This window comes from Ogataea parapolymorpha, chromosome VII, assembly GCF_000187245.1.
Source record: "Ogataea parapolymorpha DL-1 chromosome VII, whole genome shotgun sequence".
Taxonomy (NCBI): domain Eukaryota; kingdom Fungi; phylum Ascomycota; class Pichiomycetes; order Pichiales; family Pichiaceae; genus Ogataea; species Ogataea parapolymorpha.
Window position 1 is genome coordinate 401,432 of NC_027860.1, and position 20,247 is coordinate 421,678.

At 45.3% G+C, this 20,247-nt stretch overlaps 11 protein-coding genes across 11 annotated transcripts; 5 read left to right on the top strand and 6 right to left on the bottom strand.

The window, feature by feature from the left end:
* Window positions 1-49: 49 nt before the first annotated feature.
* On the top strand, window positions 50-1,579 carry HPODL_02613 (uncharacterized protein; the record flags this gene model as incomplete). The annotated part of the gene is made up of 1 exon (XM_014076925.1): window positions 50-1,579. The coding sequence occupies one exon, from the start codon at window positions 50-52 to the stop codon at window positions 1,577-1,579; it is 1,530 nt and encodes a 509-aa protein (XP_013932400.1).
* Window positions 1,580-1,717: 138 nt separating this feature from the next.
* Window positions 1,718-2,599, top strand: HPODL_02614 (Actin patches distal protein 1; the record flags this gene model as incomplete). Its single annotated transcript, XM_014076926.1, has 1 exon — window positions 1,718-2,599. One exon carries the CDS (start codon window positions 1,718-1,720, stop codon window positions 2,597-2,599), a length of 882 nt encoding a protein of 293 aa, XP_013932401.1.
* Window positions 2,600-2,602: 3 nt separating this feature from the next.
* On the bottom strand, window positions 2,603-3,712 carry HPODL_02615 (protein disulfide isomerase family A, member 6; the record flags this gene model as incomplete). Its single annotated transcript, XM_014076927.1, has 1 exon — window positions 2,603-3,712. The coding sequence occupies one exon, from the start codon at window positions 3,710-3,712 to the stop codon at window positions 2,603-2,605; it is 1,110 nt and encodes a 369-aa protein (XP_013932402.1).
* A 57-nt stretch (window positions 3,713-3,769) lies between these two features.
* Window positions 3,770-4,861, top strand: HPODL_02616 (Cytoplasmic tRNA 2-thiolation protein 1; the record flags this gene model as incomplete). The annotated part of the gene is made up of 1 exon (XM_014076928.1): window positions 3,770-4,861. The coding sequence occupies one exon, from the start codon at window positions 3,770-3,772 to the stop codon at window positions 4,859-4,861; it is 1,092 nt and encodes a 363-aa protein (XP_013932403.1).
* A 2-nt stretch (window positions 4,862-4,863) lies between these two features.
* HPODL_02617 (Proteasome activator BLM10) lies at window positions 4,864-8,220 on the bottom strand (the record flags this gene model as incomplete). The annotated part of the gene is made up of 1 exon (XM_014076929.1): window positions 4,864-8,220. One exon carries the CDS (start codon window positions 8,218-8,220, stop codon window positions 4,864-4,866), a length of 3,357 nt encoding a protein of 1,118 aa, XP_013932404.1.
* Window positions 8,221-8,383: 163 nt separating this feature from the next.
* Window positions 8,384-11,269, bottom strand: HPODL_02618 (Proteasome activator BLM10; the record flags this gene model as incomplete). The annotated part of the gene is made up of 1 exon (XM_014076930.1): window positions 8,384-11,269. One exon carries the CDS (start codon window positions 11,267-11,269, stop codon window positions 8,384-8,386), a length of 2,886 nt encoding a protein of 961 aa, XP_013932405.1.
* Window positions 11,270-11,579: 310 nt separating this feature from the next.
* On the bottom strand, window positions 11,580-13,727 carry HPODL_02619 (Endo-1,3(4)-beta-glucanase 2; the record flags this gene model as incomplete). The annotated part of the gene is made up of 1 exon (XM_014076931.1): window positions 11,580-13,727. One exon carries the CDS (start codon window positions 13,725-13,727, stop codon window positions 11,580-11,582), a length of 2,148 nt encoding a protein of 715 aa, XP_013932406.1.
* Window positions 13,728-13,802: 75 nt separating this feature from the next.
* HPODL_02620 (N-(5'-phosphoribosyl)anthranilate isomerase) lies at window positions 13,803-14,534 on the top strand (the record flags this gene model as incomplete). Its single annotated transcript, XM_014076932.1, has 1 exon — window positions 13,803-14,534. One exon carries the CDS (start codon window positions 13,803-13,805, stop codon window positions 14,532-14,534), a length of 732 nt encoding a protein of 243 aa, XP_013932407.1.
* An 8-nt stretch (window positions 14,535-14,542) lies between these two features.
* HPODL_02621 (Inorganic pyrophosphatase) lies at window positions 14,543-15,388 on the bottom strand (the record flags this gene model as incomplete). The annotated part of the gene is made up of 1 exon (XM_014076933.1): window positions 14,543-15,388. The coding sequence occupies one exon, from the start codon at window positions 15,386-15,388 to the stop codon at window positions 14,543-14,545; it is 846 nt and encodes a 281-aa protein (XP_013932408.1).
* Window positions 15,389-15,563: 175 nt separating this feature from the next.
* On the bottom strand, window positions 15,564-18,245 carry HPODL_02622 (putative membrane protein; the record flags this gene model as incomplete). The annotated part of the gene is made up of 1 exon (XM_014076934.1): window positions 15,564-18,245. One exon carries the CDS (start codon window positions 18,243-18,245, stop codon window positions 15,564-15,566), a length of 2,682 nt encoding a protein of 893 aa, XP_013932409.1.
* An 856-nt stretch (window positions 18,246-19,101) lies between these two features.
* On the top strand, window positions 19,102-20,230 carry HPODL_02623 (Repressor of RNA polymerase III transcription MAF1; the record flags this gene model as incomplete). The annotated part of the gene is made up of 2 exons (XM_014076935.1): window positions 19,102-19,107; window positions 19,154-20,230. The coding sequence occupies 2 exons, from the start codon at window positions 19,102-19,104 to the stop codon at window positions 20,228-20,230; spliced, it is 1,083 nt and encodes a 360-aa protein (XP_013932410.1).
* Between the last annotated feature and the right edge of the window lie 17 nt (window positions 20,231-20,247).

A 20,247-nucleotide genomic window follows, 5' to 3' on the forward strand; every position in this document is an offset into this window, starting at 1 on the left:
GGATTTGGTTTGTACGGGAACTTGGGATCGGTGCTGCATGGGTTATAATATGAATAACGGGCTTTTTTCAGGTATCAACATTGCCGTCAAAGCGACAATTATCGGTGATGGTATCTCACGGAAACTGGTTTTCACTACTGACAGAAATAAATTGCTGTCCAAGGAACAGATTATAAGGGAAATTTGCACTCACGCAACAGCACCTCAACTAAAGAGCACATTGGCCTCTTCTTCGACAGAGAACATTCAGTTGCAAAGGAAGAGTAAGAAATCAGGCCGTTATGTGGAACTTGCCTCTGTTGATGATTTCTCCAGTTTGAAAAGGAGCCTAACTGTAAAGAGTCACTTGAAGTTAAACGTCTTCATCAAGTCCGCCTCTGAAGAGGAAAAAGAAGGTATTGACTATACCGCAGAGGTTCAGAAGATCCTGAAACGTATTGAGGATTTATTTAGCAGCAACGACAACAGAAATCTCAGGAACCTGAGCAACTCAATCTCAGACAATTTGAGCAACCTGGACATTCTCAAATTCCTGGGAAGCTTGGTGGACACCAATTTATCCAAGATCATTCTGAAAATGAATGAATCGTCCAAGAGTTCTGAATTCAAGTCTGCCTATAAAAATGTTTTCTGTGACGGATGTGATGCTCACATTACTGACACCCGGTACAAATGTACACAATGTGCAAACTTTGACCTATGCTCGAATTGCGAGGCTAAAAAAATGGAGATTAACGGCCACACGAGTCAGCATCAATTGCTAAGGATAGACCTTGCTGGCGAATCAAGTTCCAATCCGATTAATGAGACTTTATCCAGGATGGACATGGACACCATGTCTCCATTGCTATCCATTGAATCGGCTCATGTTTACGACAAGAACGTGTCAGACGAGTTATTAAATTTGGGGGCAAACAATGGCGAGAAACTAAAAGAGTTGACTTTCAAGTGTGCCCAGTTCGACTCTCTTTTGGAGATGGTGGATGCTCCTGAGGACGAAAAGGTTCCCTTGCTTGTCCAGCTGATCGAAGATCACAATATGATGAAAAACTACAACGCAGGTACTGTAGGCATTGAGGTTTCTTGCACGAAGCAGAACTCGAGGATTTTTCAGCTAGCACTTACCAATCGGCTTGCGCGCGATATCTTGAAGCCAGAGCTCAAAACGTTTATTGGAGAGGTCAAGAAGACATTCATGATTACGCCAAATGTGTTCAAGAATGGAAGTACTCGGTATCTGATGCTCGATACTGCAGACTGGGGTGATTCGTTTTCCAGCACCAGTTCTATCTTAAATGGCATTTTAGGGTTCACCCTAGAAGTTTGGGAGGATCAGGCATTAGTGGCAAAGGGTGGCTTAGATTTCAACTCCGGCAATGCCCTGTCTTTGCTTGTTGCTGTCACTGACCCGAAATCCGCGCCTAGGAAACACTTGGGAGAAACCGGCAGCACTTTAAAAGAGTCGGAACCGGAATTCGTTATGGTGGACGGAGATCTTTCTGACGCATGTCATTCAGCAGACGACACTTCATTGATGGATGAGTACGACATCCTTTCTTCTGCCGACTGTGAAGATTGAGCCCGTATATTTTTGTGTGGCTTTTGCTGGATTTCGGTATTTTCCATAATTGAAAAAGCCGGAGATCAGAACGATAAGGATTTTTTTTTCTCTTAAATAAATATACAGGGCGAGTAGGATAATGAAGAGATCGACATAATGTTTGTGCTCAAGAAGTTTCTCAATAGCTCCGACGCTACAGTTGAGGCAGTCTCTAAGATTGTGCCGGTGTCAAATGAACCTGCAACATGCGATGCTTCCGAGTGTCACACCCGTTACTCTGAATCTTGTTTCAAACTCTCGCCCGCTGCTGTCGCAACGCCACTTTGGGAGAGTGCCAAAGCTCCTGAATTGCATGTTTTGGTATCTACAGGGAAAACCGATTGGAGCCACGATGCGTTTGATGCCCCGAACACTGTTTTGGCCAAAATATCGCAAACAGTCAATGGCGCAATATCCAAAAAATTCAATATCTCGACAAAGATCAACACTACTTCCTTGGCCTTAAACACCAATGAATTCGAGGCTTACAGCAAACAGGAAAAATGCGACGTGCTGCTCTTGCCATATTTCGTGTGGTGCAAGGGGATTACCATAGAAAACTGTGAAGATGCTCTGACAGAGTTAATTAGTACATTTGTCAGTCAACAGCCACTTCCAGAAACAGTGCATGGTTGCACTATTGAGAAAGACCAGAGTAAGTCATATATTTTGCTCTGTTCCCACCGTACAAGAGATAAGAAGTGTGGCATCACGGCTCCTATCATGAAGAAAGAATTTGATTCCCAGCTCCGTGAGCTGGAGCTATACCGAGATCCAGGAGATGACAGACCTGGTGGGGTTCCAGTGATCTTTGTGAACCATGTTGGAGGCCACAAGTTTGCTGCTAATGTGCTTATTTATAATCGCGAGGGAGAATTTGTGTGGTTTGCGCGGTGTACTCCTCTTAATGTCAAGCCAATTCTACAAGAAACCATTGGCAAAGGAAAAGTATTCCCGGAGCTGGTGAGAAATGCACGCAAATATGCTGTCACATGGTGATTCTTATTTATATGTATTTGCTGTAATACAGCTGTTGAAGTATCTCAATATGTTTAGTCTGAAAAGTGCTGAGTCTCTGGCCTCAGGAGCTAAATCTTCGCCCAGCATTTTCTCTAGTCTCGCAATCTCGCGAGGAATGAAATCATAAGGACCGTTGACTAGACTGTTGACTAGCTTGCTGTAATATCTGATTTCTTTGGCATATTTGTTTTCTTTTTTAAGATCGTTAAGTGCTTCCGTCAATTTATTGGCTAGCTTCACGCGCTCATGTTTTGTTGAGCCAACAAATGTGGACACGAGGTCGTCCAAGGAGTGAAGCAGGCCAGCGTCCGGGTGAAGACCACCGTCCTCAGCTCGTGTGGTACCAGCTCGTTCGTTGACGAACTCAGTGAATGCAGAAAGAGTTCTTGGAGCTTCATAAATTTCGGGATTTTGCAAGTCTCCATTTTTGACGTAGAGCAAGGTCGGGAACGAGCGAATCTGGAATTTTTCCTTGATCCAATCTGATGGTTCAGGATCTGTGACCTGGACTTGTCCAATAACAACGGTATCAGAGTCGCCTTGGTAGATTTCTGCAAGCTTTTGCCAAATTGGCTTGAGATTCTTGCAATGGCCACACCACTCTGCCGTGACAGCAATAAAGGCATCTTTGCCCCCAACAACATCCTCGATGTTCAAATCGTTCAGTTTCACCACTAGATTAGATGCAGAGCTAGGCGGTTTTACTCCAGTGTGGGCGGAAATGAAGTTGTTGAAGGCCTCGACAGACCTCGCGCCCTCAAACTCAATGGGATGCTGAACGTCATCCTTCTTGAACAGTTTTATAGTCGGATATCCATTAATACCATACCGCTTTCCCACCTTTTGGTGTTTGTCGGCATCAATGCGAGCGATTTGTACATTTGGCTCTTTCTCGTAAGCAGTTGCTAACTCCTCCCAAACAGGTTCGAGCTTGGAACAATGGCTGCACCATGAGGCATAAAACTTCACTAGCGTATGTTTATCTGAGTTCAAAACCACATCATCAAAGTTGGATGTATCCAGCTCCAGTACCCGAGCAAGAGTCGCCGTAACAAACAGGAGAATGGCAAATTTAACTGTTGAGATGAACATTACAAATAAACGTTTGATTTGGGCTGTGCTAAAAAATAAATTTCAAATTATTTTGTGATGCCCTCCAGGACGCCTAATTTGTGTCAGCGCTGCGAGGCCAATAAGGCCGTGATGCGCAGGCCCAAAAACTTGCAAAAGCTGTGTAAGGAGTGTTATTTTCATGTTTTTGAGACAGAAATTCATCTCACCATAGAGAAGGAAAAACTGTTCTATCCGGGAGAGAAAGTCGCTATAGGGGCTTCTGGAGGAAAGGATTCCACAGTTTTGGCTTCCATACTTAAAACGTTGAACGAAAGGTACAACTACGGAGTTCATTTGGTGCTTCTCAGTATTGATGAGGGCATCGTAGGATATAGAGACGACTCTCTCGCAACAGTGAAAAGAAACCAACAGCAGTATGAAATGCCCTTGGAGATCGTCTCTTATAAAGACTTGTACAACTGGACGATGGATGAGATTGTGTCATGTTCAGGGGTGAAGTCATCTTGTACATACTGCGGTGTTTTAAGACGACAGGCTTTGGACAGAGGAGCAATGAAGCTTGGAATTAATCATGTGGTAACAGGCCACAACGCAGACGATATGGCGGAAACAGTGTTGATGAACTTACTTCGAGGAGACACCGCGCGCTTGGAGAGCTCCACTAATATTACAACAAAGTCAACAGGATCACCAATCAAGAGATCGAAACCGTTCAAGTATTGCTACCAAAAAGAAATCGTTCTTTATGCTCACTACAAGAAACTCGACTATTTCAGCACAGAATGTACTTACGCACCAGAAGCGTTCAGGGGAACCGCTAGAGTGTTGATGAAGAACCTCGAGAGTGTACGGCCGTCCTGTATTTTGGATATCATTTACTCGGGGGAGCATTTTAAATTGAAGCAGAGGAAGAAAAGACCAGGTCCTAAAAAGCCTGTTACAGAAAGCCAAGAAACAGAGATTCGCTCAGATGGATCTGTGTCCTTGCGAAACAACGGGAATCGTTGCGAAAAATGCGGATATTTGTCCACCAACAAAATATGCAAGGCTTGTATATTGCTTCAAGGTTTAGAACTAAGCAGGGCAAAACTGAATATTGCAGCTGAGGCAGTTCCTAAAGTGAAAGAAGATGAACTTCAGCATAGATTACAGCATCTTTCTTTTTAGAACTATAAATAATACGATTTGCCCGAAACACCCTCGAGTTCCTCCAGTTGATCATCGGTAAAGAATTTTGAATCAATGTGCCATGTGTCTTGACGGTTCTTTTTGAACTTAGACAAAATGGTCTTGGCGGTTCTTGAGATAACACCCTCATAGCTAGAACACCTTCCTGCCACTAGCCAGAGGATATTCGGCAGCCACTTGGGAGGAGGCGAGGTGTAGGGGAATGCGTTAAGTAAGGCTCCCAAACCTAGCGTGGCACCATGGACTAGATTAAGTTCGTCAGCAGTCAATTTCTTACCCTTCACACGACGGTGTGTGTTGATAATCTTTGTAAACTTGGAAATGTAACTATCAATCAATGGTTGCATCTCGAAAGCCATCGAACCATGCACAATGGCAGAGAACACAGCGGCAGCCTGTTCTTTCACCGATACAGGATTTGAATACAAGAATGAGACAACCTTCTCAACTAGTAGAGCCCGTTGGTCAGAGGTAATGGTGAGATACCGAACTGTGTAGTAGCTCTGAACGATTGTCAACAAATGCTCTTTCTGCACCATATTTGGATGCTCCAAACCAAAGTCGTTCACAATCAAATCAATAAACATTTTGGTCTGTTCTTCATCATAACGAATAGATGCAATCAAGAAGTACATCACGTTTGTGTTGAGATGGGCCAACTGACATACATCTTTCATAGTATCGAGTTCAAAAAGATGAGGTAGAATGTAGTCTTTGAGGTATGGAACAAGCAAGACTCCGTAGGAAGTCTTCAGAACATACAGTAGCAGTGTATGTAGCCCACGAACATGAAACATGTAATCTGAATCCACAATTTCCTGAGTAGAAAGACCTTTGATCGTGGTGCTTAGTTGTTTTACTCTTTCGAGATATGAAGTTAGACACTCGGCAAACACAGGAGGCATTTCGAAGGGTAAAAGGCCCATTCCATTTGGATTTTGGGAAGATGCTTCCAACAGTTTTTCCTTATTGTTGAACAATTTGATGGAAGTGTATGATAATGCGTCGAACAGGATAGCCGCAGATCTTTCGGAAACAATTTGGTATGGATGCGATAGCGAACCAAAAAATCTCCGAGTGACTTCGTCAAAGTCGTGGTAGCGGTTCAACACAGAAGACATGTACGACTTAAGGAATCCGATTCTGGACGAAATATTGAATGGGGAAGTGTCACCCGATAAAGGAACCTCAAAGTCGCATATGACAGAGACAACTTTAGGGGCCCGACGGCAATCAAAATGAGCAGGCAGCCACCAGCAAAACACTTTCCAGATTTTGTGCGTGGACTGGGTGATGCCAGTCTTGAAAATCTCAGCTAGCTTTGCCGAAATTACCTGATCAGTTTCCTCCAGGTGTTTGGAGTTGTATTTGTTGGCTAGCAGCAAAGCACAATACACTTCACTTAGTGCCACATGGGATTGTTTCTCTTCTTTGTTGTAGATCTCATCACAAACTTCAAACCATTCTGGGTATTTCATGTTGGGTGTGTAGCCATATGAAGATATGACGATAATCAAATAGAAGAAATAAACCAGGTCGGGCTGGAACTCTGCGTTTGCTTCTCCTTCATCCATGTGCAACTTCAGAATTTCCAGGATCCACTGTTTAGTGACCAGCTCGCCAAAGGCCTTGATTGTCGCAGAGTCTTGCGGATTGAGGTTCAACGATTCGACAGACTCATTCTTGACAACTTCCATTTCATCATTCCAGCACAAAGTGGATATCCAAAGTTTGTTATCAATAAAGAACCTTGGATCTCTAAAGTTTGACATTTCCTTGAAAAATTCCTCTGGTCGATCCATGCCAATAATATCAGAAACAGCGCAAACGTTAGCCAAACGGAATGAGGGGGAGAAAAATCGCTTCAAGTCATAATTGATCGTTGCCCGTGTCCGTGTCGCATCGAGAATAGAAGATAGCCAAAGAACGCAGTCTTCGGTGATTTCTGGATGAACTCCATTGATCGACCTCCCAAGAAGAACAAGAATCTCACTGTCCAAAGGAATTTCAAGGTTCGACTGCACGTCAGCTAGCAGCTCCAGAACTTTGAGTCTAAATTTCCAATGGAGTTCCGCTTGAGAACGCTTGAGAACGGAGAGCTCCAAACGTCTGAGGCGGTCCATAATCAAATGTCTCTTGCGATCCTTGGCCCATCTCAAAGCTTTCACTTGAAGTGAAACTGTTGAAGAGGCCGGCTTTATTGAATCAACCAAGCTATGGTCGATCATGCACACAATACTTGGCACCAGAATATGGTCTTTCATGGAACCATAAAGCTTCATTGCCAACGAGTTGACCTCTGAATCATTGACTTCCAACGAACGAGCCAAAAGATCTTCATATTTTGCGAAATTGTGGAGGCTTCGTTCTGCAAAACCTTTGAACTTCTTAACTAAAAAGAACCTCATCACATTTTTGAGCCTCTCTCTGTCCTCATTGAGCAACGCCACTTCCCACTCTTTGAAAATACCATAAACGAGGTTTGTACAATTTAATATCTTGTTGAGTGCCGAACCTAGAACCATGGTAGCATTTTGCGCAGTTTCATTGTACCTGCTAGCAGCCAAGGAAACAAGATCTTTGATCAACAGCTTGTCCGTATCACCTGGAAGCCTTGAAGAACGCGAGATTGACAATCTGTTGCAATGGTAAATAGCCAAACGGGCACCAATAACCGTTCTTGTGTACGGTGAGTTCACATGCGGAATGTTCAAAAGGTCCACTAAATGGATGTGGTCAATGAAAATGGGGTTCTTGGATCCAAAATTACCACAGTTTTCTAGCCAACATTTAATACAGTGTACAACTTGTTGACAGAGCTCAACAGCACCGTCTTGTTGCATTAGGCATTTGATCAATCCATGTAAGCATTTACCAATTCTCTCTCGAGCACGATGCAACTTCATGTATGTCGGGTCACAATGATTTGTGAGCTGATCGCGTCCTTCATAATGGTAGCCAAAACTGTAGAGCACCGGAGGTCTTTCAGTGAGATAGCCAGCTAGGCATTCAGGATCAGGAACTGCAGCAGGCGTCACAAGTCCGCTTGGAGACTCTGACTCCGTTGGAGGACTGTTAGACTCCATCTCTGATCTCAAGCGATACTCGCCTTCTGTATCTTCCATAGCTTCTTCATTTGACTCGTGATCCATATCACGATCAAAAGTCTCTTTCATCAGATCACCGGTGACATCCCTGCCTAGCTCCATTGGTTCTGGGGAATTTTCAATTTCAACATCAACTTTCTCACTGGCCAACGATACCAATGAGGCGGAGGATGAAAGAGCACTAGATGAAAGACCATTGAACATCAGTTTGTTGGCACTGAGAGAGTCCATACTAAAGTTCGGATCAAACAAAGTGCATATGCCAGCAAGACAGCTTTCTAACAGGTTCACGTTGAACTCGATTCTGTCAGAAACAGCAAGAGAGATTTTTTCATCTGCATTGAACGCTTGCACAAACTCATCGATTTCAGTAACAGCCAAAGAAGATGTGAAATCAAAAAAACTCAACAGCCTGCTCTACGCTCTTCGATGAAGGAACATACCAGGAAAAATTCAGGTGGTCCAGATCGAATCTAGATTTTTCGAATTGGAACCCTCCCCAGCAACGATGATCCACAGGCCCATTCTTGTCAATCCAAGACTGAGGAATTAGCCTGCGCTCTAAAAGTCTTGTCAATGTGGTACCTGCAAGGAGTGATTCAGGAATTGTGGTGGCAGCAAAGGCGGCCTCACCTCTCAATTTAATGAGTCTGTTGGAGATCAGATCCCTCATCTCGTCGAACGTTCTTTCATCGAGCCCGTTTGCCCCAAGAAGAGAGCCAGAAAGAAGCTTAAGATACCATGTCAACCGAGCGTCCTTAGCGAGGATTTCTTGTGTACGTGTGGCACCAGCACCATGGTCAATTTCCTCCTTTACATGCTCCACCAAGTATTGATAGAATCTTGGAAATTGGTTTTCTGGGTCTCTTCTGATGATAAGTTCAATGATGTTGAAGAAAACGATGGCGACCGCATGTTGCACGTTGTTGCTGATATATTGGTAGAAAGAGTCGGCTAAAATATTGTACATCTCGTCAGACAGTGACTCAACCAACGAGTCAAACGTCTGTGAAATGTAAACGCTTGCACGTGTTTCCACTTGTCCATCATCCTCGAGACTAGGCGAGAGCTCCAAATACTTGTAGCATTTCTCAGCGAACTGATTGATAAATTCTCCAAATGAGGATGAGCTCGACTTGAGAGCTTCCAGCTCAATGTCAGGATCAAATATAAACTGGTCAGGTATATCTTCACCGTAATATAGCTGGCGCGGAGCATTTTTGTAATACTTTGCCTCCAAATATGCCAGGTGCTGTGTTGTAAAATCTATTGCCACCAGCCCTCCGTCACCTTGGCCCTGGCTCAAATCTGAAATAGGCACAACAGCAGCAACGGATTTGATAAATTCTAGAGTAAGGATTGTTTTTTCAGGATCGTTGGAGTCGATACCGGGAACCAGCATCGATAAAAGTCTCGGGATGTGGACACGGTAAACAGGCAATTGAGCCATGTATCTTACCAAAACTGTCAGTTCATGGAGAACCACATTAATTCTGTGTGTAGAGTTGACAGACTCAAATGAATTATAAATGTCCAATAAAACATCGTCCAGGATTTTCTTAGGGTTGATGAAAGCTAGTATTTCCAAAGCAGTGATATACCTCTTTCTCTGCGAAACAGACTTTGATTGGACTCCAAAGTGTATAAGCGGCAAGAGCATGTCAATAAATTGCTCTGTGATCTGAGGCGAGAGTTTGACGTCCTCTGGCAATTTAGAGTAGTCGTCCAAGTATGAATATCGAAGCGATTTGTCCTCGTTTTCCTCCAGGAGTCGAATGTGGTACACAACGACCATTCTCTTCACAGCCTGAGATAGAAGAACAGACCATCCACCTGAATTTGATGGGTGAACCAGAGTATGCAAAGCTCCCCAAAATGTTTTGAGCAAATCCATGACGCCATCCTTTTCGAGCGCGTGTTTCGAGGTCATAGAGTTGATAATCATTTCAATCAATAACTTGATGTACTGTGAATTTCTCTCGTCTTTTCTAAACGATCTAGAGGTTAATAACAATTGGTTCATAATGAACTTGAACTGTTCCTCGGTGAAAATACCGTATTTGCCCATGATAACAAAACTGGGGTCGCTCGATTGAACCTTTAACACCTTATCGGATATATTGGCAATAACATTTAGCAGAGAGGTAATTTCTGGAGTAAGGCGTTGAGACGTCCAACACGAGAAGAAGAACGGCAAGTAGTGTCTGATATCCCTTTCGTCATAGAAGACACGTCCCTCTTTGAGGATGGGCTTCTCAAGCACAATTGGCACCAGCACTGCCATTTGAACGAAAGAAATGGATACCGACTGGTTATTATATCTTGACATGATCTTCTCCATAATCTGAGGAACGCTATTCTCGTCGAAAAAAACGTTGACCTTACCAGCAAACTTGACCAGGTGGCCAAACCTGCGGTCGTCACTGAAATGAGACGAGCCACTTGCATCTGGCATAATGCTGTTGAGCTCTTCATACAATGGTTTCCAATCCAGGCGGAGACCCCTCTCGTACAATATGTCCTTCTCTTTCAATAAGAGAAAAACAACGTTCACGTAAAACGGTATGTTGATCTCCTGTCCTCGAGAGAGAATCACGGCATAGAAAACCTTGACTAGGGCAATGTTCAACGATGCAGGAATTACAAGACCCATTCTAAGCAGGTTCTTGAGCTCTTTGGTCCAGTGTTTGAGGCTGATAATAGCTGCAGATTTGATATGCACATTCGGCACCGGTGTTGATGCGAATTGCTCACCTTCCGCATCTGAAGGATAGCTTTCATCGTAGTCCTCGTAAAATTCATCTTCATCGCTCTCCGCATCTTCGCGCTCGCTTTCAGTTTGGTTCAAAGTCTCATAACATTCTTCTTCGTGCTCTGTCGTTTCATCGTTGTTGCTATGACTAAGTAATACAGATTTTGCCTTTTCGAGATCAGAAACACTAATGCTTAGATTTCCTTTGAGATCTTCGCTCTCAATGGCAATGTACAAATGTTTCACTATGTGACTCAAGTATTGATACTGATCTCTAATGCTTTCTGTCTTGTATGGGAGCAGCTTTTTTGGGTTGAGATCCTTCTCGACTCTGGTAGCGAAAAATGGCGAGTTTTCGTCCAATTGAAGCCTAATGGTCTCGTCGTCGTCGTAAGGAACGTCCAAGCCATAGTTAATGAGTGTTTCGGTCTCCTCAGATGTCTCATATGGCTTAGAAAGTCCTGAAACGCTTGCATTCTTCCTGCTATCAGGAAACACGTGATGCATAGAGGAATTCATGCGGTTCATATTGGATGCTGAAACGGATCGTGAAAGAGGAGAACTTTCTCGAGGAGAGTTCATGAGATAACTCCTTATTTTACTATAGTCTGCCATTTTGCAAGCTGTAGTTTGTGGTTTCGAGCAATTGATAAGCAAAAAAACAACAGAATATATCCAGAGCTAGTGAGTAATCACCTTACGGATGTCAATTGCGCAAGAACACTTTTTCAGTTTCAGTAGCTAGTGAGTTCTGACACTTAGAATGGCGAAAAAAAATCGCCCTTGGATCTGATATATATTTTTTTATCTTATGTAAATGCTTATCAAAAACAGTTTCTCAACCCCCGATACCAGCACTGAATGCGATGGCCCAGAGGCGGGACATTCCGTTGTCGAGCCATTTGTATTGGAAATTTGGGGCTGCAAAGAACTCGTAGGACGATTTTGGGTCAAACAAAGCCTTGTTCAACATCAAAATGCCCTTCCAACCGTCGTCCAGGCTACCAACCACAGAGCTTAGCTGCTCGTTCCATTCTTCCTGGACAAACTGCGGATCCCGGATATATGAAGAGATTGGAGTGATTGGAAGCATATGGATGCCGTGGATGTACTCTTTATTCAACCCGAAGTACGTGGCATGGTCGATTTTGTTCTCAAACAGTATACCCGAAACTTTGTTGGCCTTAAAGTTCGCAGGAATAACAGTATTGTCCGACCTGTACAACATGTACATGTTTATGGCTCGTTTTTCAATTCCCAAGATGAGCGACGCCAGTTTTTCCAACTGGCTGTTACCGGTAACCAGACCCCAGAGTTTTATTCCGTAGTAGCAGTGGTAGTCTTCGCTGCTACTCTCTTCGTCTTTTCCATCTCCGTGAGCAAAAAGACCATTGGCAAAGCTGTGGCCGTTGAAGAAGTCAAAACAGCGAAACACGGGGAAGTAAGGGTCCTCCTTGCTTGGGTTGGCAACGTCTCTGATCAGTGTCTCAATCCAGGCTCTCGAAAACTTGAGGAAAGAGCCGTCTCCGTAGGATTGATCAGCCAGAGCCACAAGCGCTGCCGCGTGGATATGGTATCCGTAGTGGAAGTGATGGTCATTATAGAAGCAGTTTCCAAAGTCGACATAGAAGTTTCCGTCGTTCAGACCGCCAGTGGATACCACTCCTTTCCAATTTGTCTCGTAGACCAAGGGAGCCTGCTGCTGGTTGGATATAAATCTATGGAAAGCGCGTTTCATCTTGTCGAGCTGTTTTCTGGCGAGTTGGGCGTCTTTCAGAATAAATGCCACCACATACAGCATGAATGCTCCTTTGTCTAGGATTTTACCCGCAGTGTACATGGAGTCTGTGTTGGAGGCATTGACAACATCAAAGGAGTCGACTTCCTCGTTCGCAATCTGTTTGATACAGTCTAGTCTGTCCTGAGAGTAGCCTGTAGAGCCGTGCAGCTGAGACCACGGCTCAAATTGAAGCTCTGCCGGAGGCAACTGCTCGTTCATGACAAACTGCTTCGTCAAATACGCTTTCATCGGGCCCTTGCATGTGGAGTCCAGAGCCATGTTGACGGCCTCTGAGGCGGTTGATTGGTGGAAGGCAGTGTACTGGTGCGGTAGGGCCCATTGGATGGTTTTCCCGCTGGCAGAGCTACCGTTCAACTTGTAGTCGAAACAGTACTGTCCAACTTTATCAACACTGCCCGAAAGCGTCATATCAACCACGTAAGCGCCTGCCGCAGCGTCGTATGGTCGGTCGTCGCCGCTGAGTTTGGCAATCTGCACGAGTCCGGGCGTGGTTCCGACAACTGTGTTCGCATCGGCCATTTGTAGGTCTCCCGAGGAATAGATCACCCAGTTGGTCTGATCAAACAGCGTAGCAACATACTTTCTGAGCCCTGAGCCCTGTTTCTGCTGGAAGTCCTGTATTCCGACCTTGCTCTTGATCATAGGGCTAAGCTTATCGTAAACTGCCGTCACAAAGCCCATCCCCTGAACCAGCTTGATGGACATGCTTCCGTTGGAACAATTAAACTTGACGCCGCAACTGAACCGCTCACACTCGCCGACCAGCAGCTCATGGCCATGCTGGAATTGCTGTGAGGTCAAGAGCAAAGAGCAAATGCCAACCGGATTGAAAAAATACTTGACAGGGTTGGCGTTCGGGTCGTCGCCAAACACTTTCTGGGAGTTGGCCGTGTGCGAAATTCCGAGCCCGACAAAATCCGGATCCTTGCTGTACCACACGCTATATGGATGTGTCCACACCGGAAGCGTTTGTTCCCCGACCAGCAAGTTGCCATAGAAGTTGTTTGTCTGGACTGGCTTGTCTTGCTTGTAAAATCTGGGGAGCGGGACCGGATGGACAGATCCGGAGGGAATGACCGGGGGATCGCGGGAGACGGGGCCAAACAGATTGTTGGAGACATTTTGATCCTTCTGCACCGCAGTCTGCTGTCCTTGGTAGTCGCGTGGTGGAATTGGTGGAGGCATTGCAAGAGAACTTCCCCGGCTGTGCAATTTCACTAAAGATTTCGCGCACAGCCAAAAATATATCACAGAATTCTCATGAGTCAGGTAGTCAAGATCTGTGGACTCAAGTCTGTCACCGAGGCTCAAGTGGCAGTTGACAGCGGGGCGCATCTGTTGGGAGTGATTGTGGTACCAAATAGAGCAAGAACTGTGGACCCTGAGCAAGCCAGACAGATAAGCAAGTTGTGTCAGGCAACACGGCGATCGCTCGGGCGTGAGTTTGTGGACCCCAAAAAGCTCCTTGAGCATGTACGAAAATCAGATGCTGAGGGACCTGAGTGGTTTCGGCACTGTGCGCAGTTGATCACCGAGAACGGGCCGTATTTGGTAGGGGTATTCAGAAACCAGCCTTTGGACGATGTCATGAAGCTCTCGCAGGACCTGGAGCTAGATTTCGTGCAGCTACACGGGTCAGAGGATTTTCCGCTCTACATCAGTCATCTTGATCTGCCCGTGATCGCCAGATACGTGCTAAACAAGCCCAACATCGCAGAGGCTACCAAAACGCATCTACATATACTTCCTTTGCTAGACTCAGAGCTCGGAGGTGAGGGCAAGGTCATCAACTGGGACGATGCTGAAGAGTTCAGCAAGCAATACCAGGGCGTATACCTGCTGGCAGGCGGTCTCAAGCCGGAAAACGTGCGCCTGGCGTTGTCGGTGCAAGGATGTTTAGGGGTAGACGTGAGCGGCGGAGTGGAAACGGACGGGGCGAAGGATCTCGACAAAATTAGGCATTTCATTGCCACTGCCAACTTTATAGAGTGACTATGTAACTAACCAGAGATGAAGAACCACTTATCAATCGACTTGTCGATAGGAGCAGCCGGCTTAGGATCGGCAGCAGGAATGCCAGCATCTGCGGTGGTAGCACTGTTGTTCAAGGTGGTGTTGGTGAGTTCGATATCCTTGACAGTGCTCTCGCCAGCAATCAGCTTCTTCCAGGCGTTGTTGCACTCGGCAATGACCTCCTCGGCGTATTTCTTGTTCTTACACTCACCGGAGAAAGCAAACTGGTTCTCTGGCTTTCCATCAGGAATCTTGTAAATTCTGAACCACTCGTTGGTAGCTCTCAAAAGACCTGGCAAGTGCTTCTCAACATCCTCGATGTCGTTCAGTTTAGGAGCCAATGGGTCGTTGACGTCGATGACGATCACCTTCCAGTCAGTCTCACCCTCGTCAAGAAGAGCCATCACACCCAAAACCTTGACCTGTTTGACCTGGCCCGGGTACGAAACAGCCTCGCCAATCTCGCAAACGTCCAGTGGGTCGTTGTCACCAGCGGCTCTGGTCTCTGGGTGGATCACAGTAGGATCTTCCCAGGTCTGTGGGAAGGCACCGTAGTTATGGATGTAACCGTGGTGAGGGAAACAGTTTCTCACAAATCTCAATTTGCCCTTCTTGGTGTCCTGGATGATCGGGTTTAGCTTCTGCTCCTTGGAAATTTCAAGTTTGGCGTTGGTCCATCTAGGAACCTCAACAACCATGTTCAGAATTTGCTTGCTCTCGTCAGCATACAATGGAATGTCGTGGAATGGCGAGATTGGCTTTCCGTCCTTCTCAAGGTACACCTTGTAGTCCAAGGTGTTGGCAGCACCAATTTGTCTCACAGAGTAGGTCATTCTTAGTGTCGAATTTTTACAACTTGTCTTTTTCTCGAACAACCACCGTGAATGACGAAACTACACCTCAGACCAGCAGGTATAAAAATCAAATTTGAATTACTCCCATTAATACACATACCGAAATTAGGAACATTAAATCTCGGCAACACAAAGAAAGTTAACTGTGGCGTCATCAGGCCTTCTGGATATCTGTATAGTCTGGTGGCGGACCAGTGTACCTGTTCTTTCCGTTATCTTCCACAACGGCGTTCTCATCGCTGATTAGCAGCTTTCCCTGGCAACGCTCCACAAAGCTTCTGCTCAGGCCCTGACTGTCACGTGCGATCCACAAGTATGGCTCATCCACCGAGGCAGCTGGGTCCTTAAACGTCAGACCTTGATCAGGAACTGGGTCTTGCCACGAGACAGGAAGAATTGACCTCACGTAGTTGAAGCTCAAGTACGTTCTTGGCTTGAAGTATCTGTTCACGTATCCCTTCACAAAAGACGCACTAGCGTAACGTCTAGCATCAAATTTATTGACCTGTTCTTCGGTAACGTTAGCCTGGTTGAACGGCCTCTCTTCGTTGTCCAGGGTTCCGATTTTCTCCAAGTCGGTGGCAGCAGTATGGCTGTCGCTGGCCAACGAGTGCTGCTTAGCACCTCCGCCGTACTCAGAGAACTTCGAAGAATCAGAGCCGTCAGCGACAAAGTAGGTCTGGCCTTCTTCCCGGATTTGACGCAGACCTTGATCGCTCATTGGATATGCACCGACAATTCCTCCGTTGGCCTCTTTCATGGCGCCGACTGGCACGGTGTCAAGAAGAGGCTCAAACTTCCATCTGCAATAGAGATGGGCAGCAACGGTAGCTGCCAGCATGACTGCCTCCAGGACCACGCATGCCCAGTTCTTTGGCATGACAAACAGGGCAATCAAACAGAGTTCGGCAAGGTACAAGCCAACAAAGACTTCGAACAGGGCCAGAGGGTAGTTGCGACCTCTGTTGTCAACATTGCGATCGAGAACGTAGTTCAAGTTGTAAAGGTATGCAACGTAAATGAGGAAATAGGCGATGGTAGTAAAGGCAATAATGATTGGCGAGATGATTGAATAAACAAGCATAATGACCGTGAAAAGACCGAAAGCAGCGTATGTTGTACCCCACGATGGTGTTCCCAATGTATTGTAGCGGTTCCACTTCTTTCTTGGGGTGCCATCAAGAATCCTTCCAAGAAAGAAGGAGAGAATCAAACCAACTATTTGGGCCAAAGCACCAGAGCTGATCGACAGACCTTGCAGCAACATGTACGAAATGTAGAAGTTGGCAGCAGCTGGTAATTTTTGACCAAGCAAAGGCATAGCACTGGATGGATTCTCAATCACATCAGAGACAGAAGATGCAGCAGCAGAGGTACAGGTAGCAACCAAAAAGACCTGAACCACTTGGAAGCCGTAGTACCATTGCTGAGTCCAGAAGTCAACACTTTGAGCTGTCATGCATCCACTTAGTTTACCCATCTTTCTAATGAATGGTGGAAGCAACATCATCAGCACAGCAAGAGCGATAGTTGGGAGCAAAGCTGTAATGATACCCATAAGAACGGAAGGCATGTTGTTGATGAAACGCAAGAAGTGCACTTTTTCAGTCAAGTAGTTGATGTTGGAAATAGCACCGACAACGGCAACCGGAATGGCCCAGAAAATGATTAATAAGGTCAAAATCGTGATTGCAATGGACCGCTTTCCTGCTCTGACCTTGGCCGTGAGACCAGAATTTTCCCAAACAACATCGTCAGGAGCAATAGAAGTGAATCTTCTCGAGTATTTGAGCTCCTTCGAGTATGGAACACCTTGGTATGCTCTTTGCAACTCCAAGTGGTTGGCAAATTCAATGAACACGGAGCCAGTCTTCTCAAAACCGTCCGGGTACTTCAGTTGTTCATCGTTAATTTTCTTGTTATACTCGCCAAGCTCGTCAATACCAGTAGTGAACAGAGACTTTTTCTTTCCGAAGAATGGAATCCAAGAATCCTTGTAAGTTGGAAGCTTCTTTTCTGGAATGTAGGAGGTAATTTCGTTGGCTGGCTCGGGAACTGGCTTGTTCTTTTTCGCAGCCTTAGTTCTGAGCTTGATGGCCTTGCCAACAACCTTCACAATGCTATTCTCAAGCTTACCAGAAAGTTTGGTTCTCTTCTTGATAAGGTCCTGCAACTCTTTGGTATCTCTGGTGTACCAAACATTCACAGCAGCTGGGAATAGTCTGTGCAAAGTATCCTCGTCTAGCATTGAATCTGGAACATTGTCAATAAACAGAGTCTTGGAAGAAATCAAGGACGAGTACAGTGGAGTGGTCTGCAAAGCGTGTCTGAAACTAGTGTAGTAAATCAACTCCTTGTAAATTGTGTAAATGACTAAGCCGAAAAACAACCAAGAGCAAAACACATGGGCAAAGGATCTCCATCTTCCGGCGTTATTAGAATACGAGATGATATCAAACCCTTTCTGGTGAGCACCGCCAGTGGCGTTGACGGAAAACAACACTGGCCATATGAATAAACCACCGACAATTCCTAACGAGGCGAAGGTTAATATATAGCGCAGGAAAAAGTAACCATCAACACCGGCTTTCTCAATGATGTAGGATTCTGGTTTGGAGAGGATGAAGCTAATCCAAGCAAACGCGCCTCTAGGCTGCGGATCTGCCTTGAGTCTGCTGGGAACAGTGTCAACCGTCGATCTTGGCTGATACACTCTTTTGAACTTGTCTTTACAGACAACAAAGACTGTAAGGAAAACAGCGAATATAATCAAGTTCAAAATCAGTGCAGACACAAAGGCCGATACGGACGAACTCGATTGAGTCTGCGAAGCCATGACTGTTCGAGAGAAGTTGAACTAAATTAAGCGAAAAAAAGATTGCTCCGGATTTGTATGAAAATATATAGGAAGGTTTTGTTATTGATTTTACTGCTAGTCCCTACCAGCCACCCTATTGAAATCTCAAGTTCTATTGTTCTGAAAAATTAAAGTATCTCAATAGTTGCTTTGCATGGCTCTAAAAGGGAAACCATGCAGTAACGACACAGCAATACTTTTGTTCTGAAATTCACAGATAGTATCTCGCTTGCTTCCAAGCCTTAGCAAACAAAGATGTGAGATAACAGACAGGTCGCCTCACGCCTGGACATCGGTTTGCACCGAAATTTCTGCATAGCCACTCGATTTATGCAAGGAAATACGTTTTTAAAAAGATTTCGCATGCATAATAGTTAGAAACATTAAACAAAAACTGTCAGGAACGCCTTCCAGAGCACTAAACTTTCTATTCCTATTGCAAAACCAGGGAGACGTTTGCATCCGGGCCCACTTCTATTGTTGAATTAAGTCATACCTTGCCTAGCAGCAGCTTGATAAACAATACCATACGCAAGTCGATTTTCTTGCTTGCTTGGCACTTGCAGGATAAGCTAAGCAAATTTGACACGAATTTCAGGTGAAAGTTCCTGTTTAGCGGTGTTCGGATGTTTTTTTAGGTGCCCGAATTGCCGATTCATTTCACCAGCCACCCATAGCCACAGCCAACCCACAAACTTTGTTTGAGTTTTTTCGGAAGTCAACGTGCTTGTCAATATAAACAGATAAGATAATAACCTCCTTCGCTACCATAACCAATTAGGAACTGAACTCTGGCGCAGTGGTTGTACAAGTTATATTTCAACCCTCTGACAATATGAAGGTAAGTGTACACGCAATGAGCGCGTTTTCGGTAGCTAACGGCCCAGTACATTGACGAGTTTGACATTGAGCTTGTCAATCAAGCACTCAGTTTTGACACAACTGATATGCACATCCAAGGAACGGTCGACCTTTTTACTACTAAGCCAATTGGCTCAGACCGCAAATTGTACAAAACTATCGACCGCTTGTACTGCAATAGCGAACAGCAAGATAAACAAACGGAACAGAAAAGCAGGGCTAATAGCGATGTTTCGATGAGCAATTCGCCGCCTAAAGACGTGTCATACATCTCTCCAGAATTTATCCGTTTGAAGAAACGCTCGTCCAGCTATTCACACCCGACCCCAAAACCGACTGCGCGTTCGCTCATTCAGAAAGACCCAATCAACAAGTCGCGCGCTCGCTCTTTCCATTCGCCATATATGTCTCCTCCGAAGTCTCTTCCGAAATCTAATGGCTTTGATAAGCTTCTGAATGAGGAGCTTGACAAAATACCCATGTTGGACGATCAATACTCGCCGTTCGGTCCTCTCAGCCAGCAATCGTCGAGACGCCTTTTCGCGTACCTCATTGCTATTTTAAACTCGGTGTATCCGGACCACGATTTCTCGAATGTGCAGCCAACGAATTTCACGCTCATACCTTCGTCCGCGGAACTGGTGCAACGCATAAACTCGCTTCTTATATCGCTCGGCAAGTCATCCGGACTCGGCTGGATATGGCAGACAATAAATACTCACATGGATTTAGATGACTGCACATGTTTCCAGTACGAGCCGGCGCAGTCGTTCCTGAATGACTTGCCGGGCACCCTATGGTGCAACATGTATTTTGCGTTCAATAAGAAAAAGAAGCGTGTTGCCTTTATCAGTTTTTCTGCTACAGTGTTGCAGGACACAGAGACTGCGATCACGTACCGCAGGACCAGCAAGGTCGGCACTCTGGACGAGGAAGCTGGCAAGTTCGACGAGACGCAAGAAGAGTATGATTTGCGATATTCCCTCGAGGGATCTTCCGAGGCCATCTACGAAGACGTGTTTGAAGACGACGATTATGATGACATGGACGAGGACGAAGATCAGTCCTCTGCGAAAGTAACCGGCGATATAGAACTAGAGTAGATGTTCGCTTATACGTA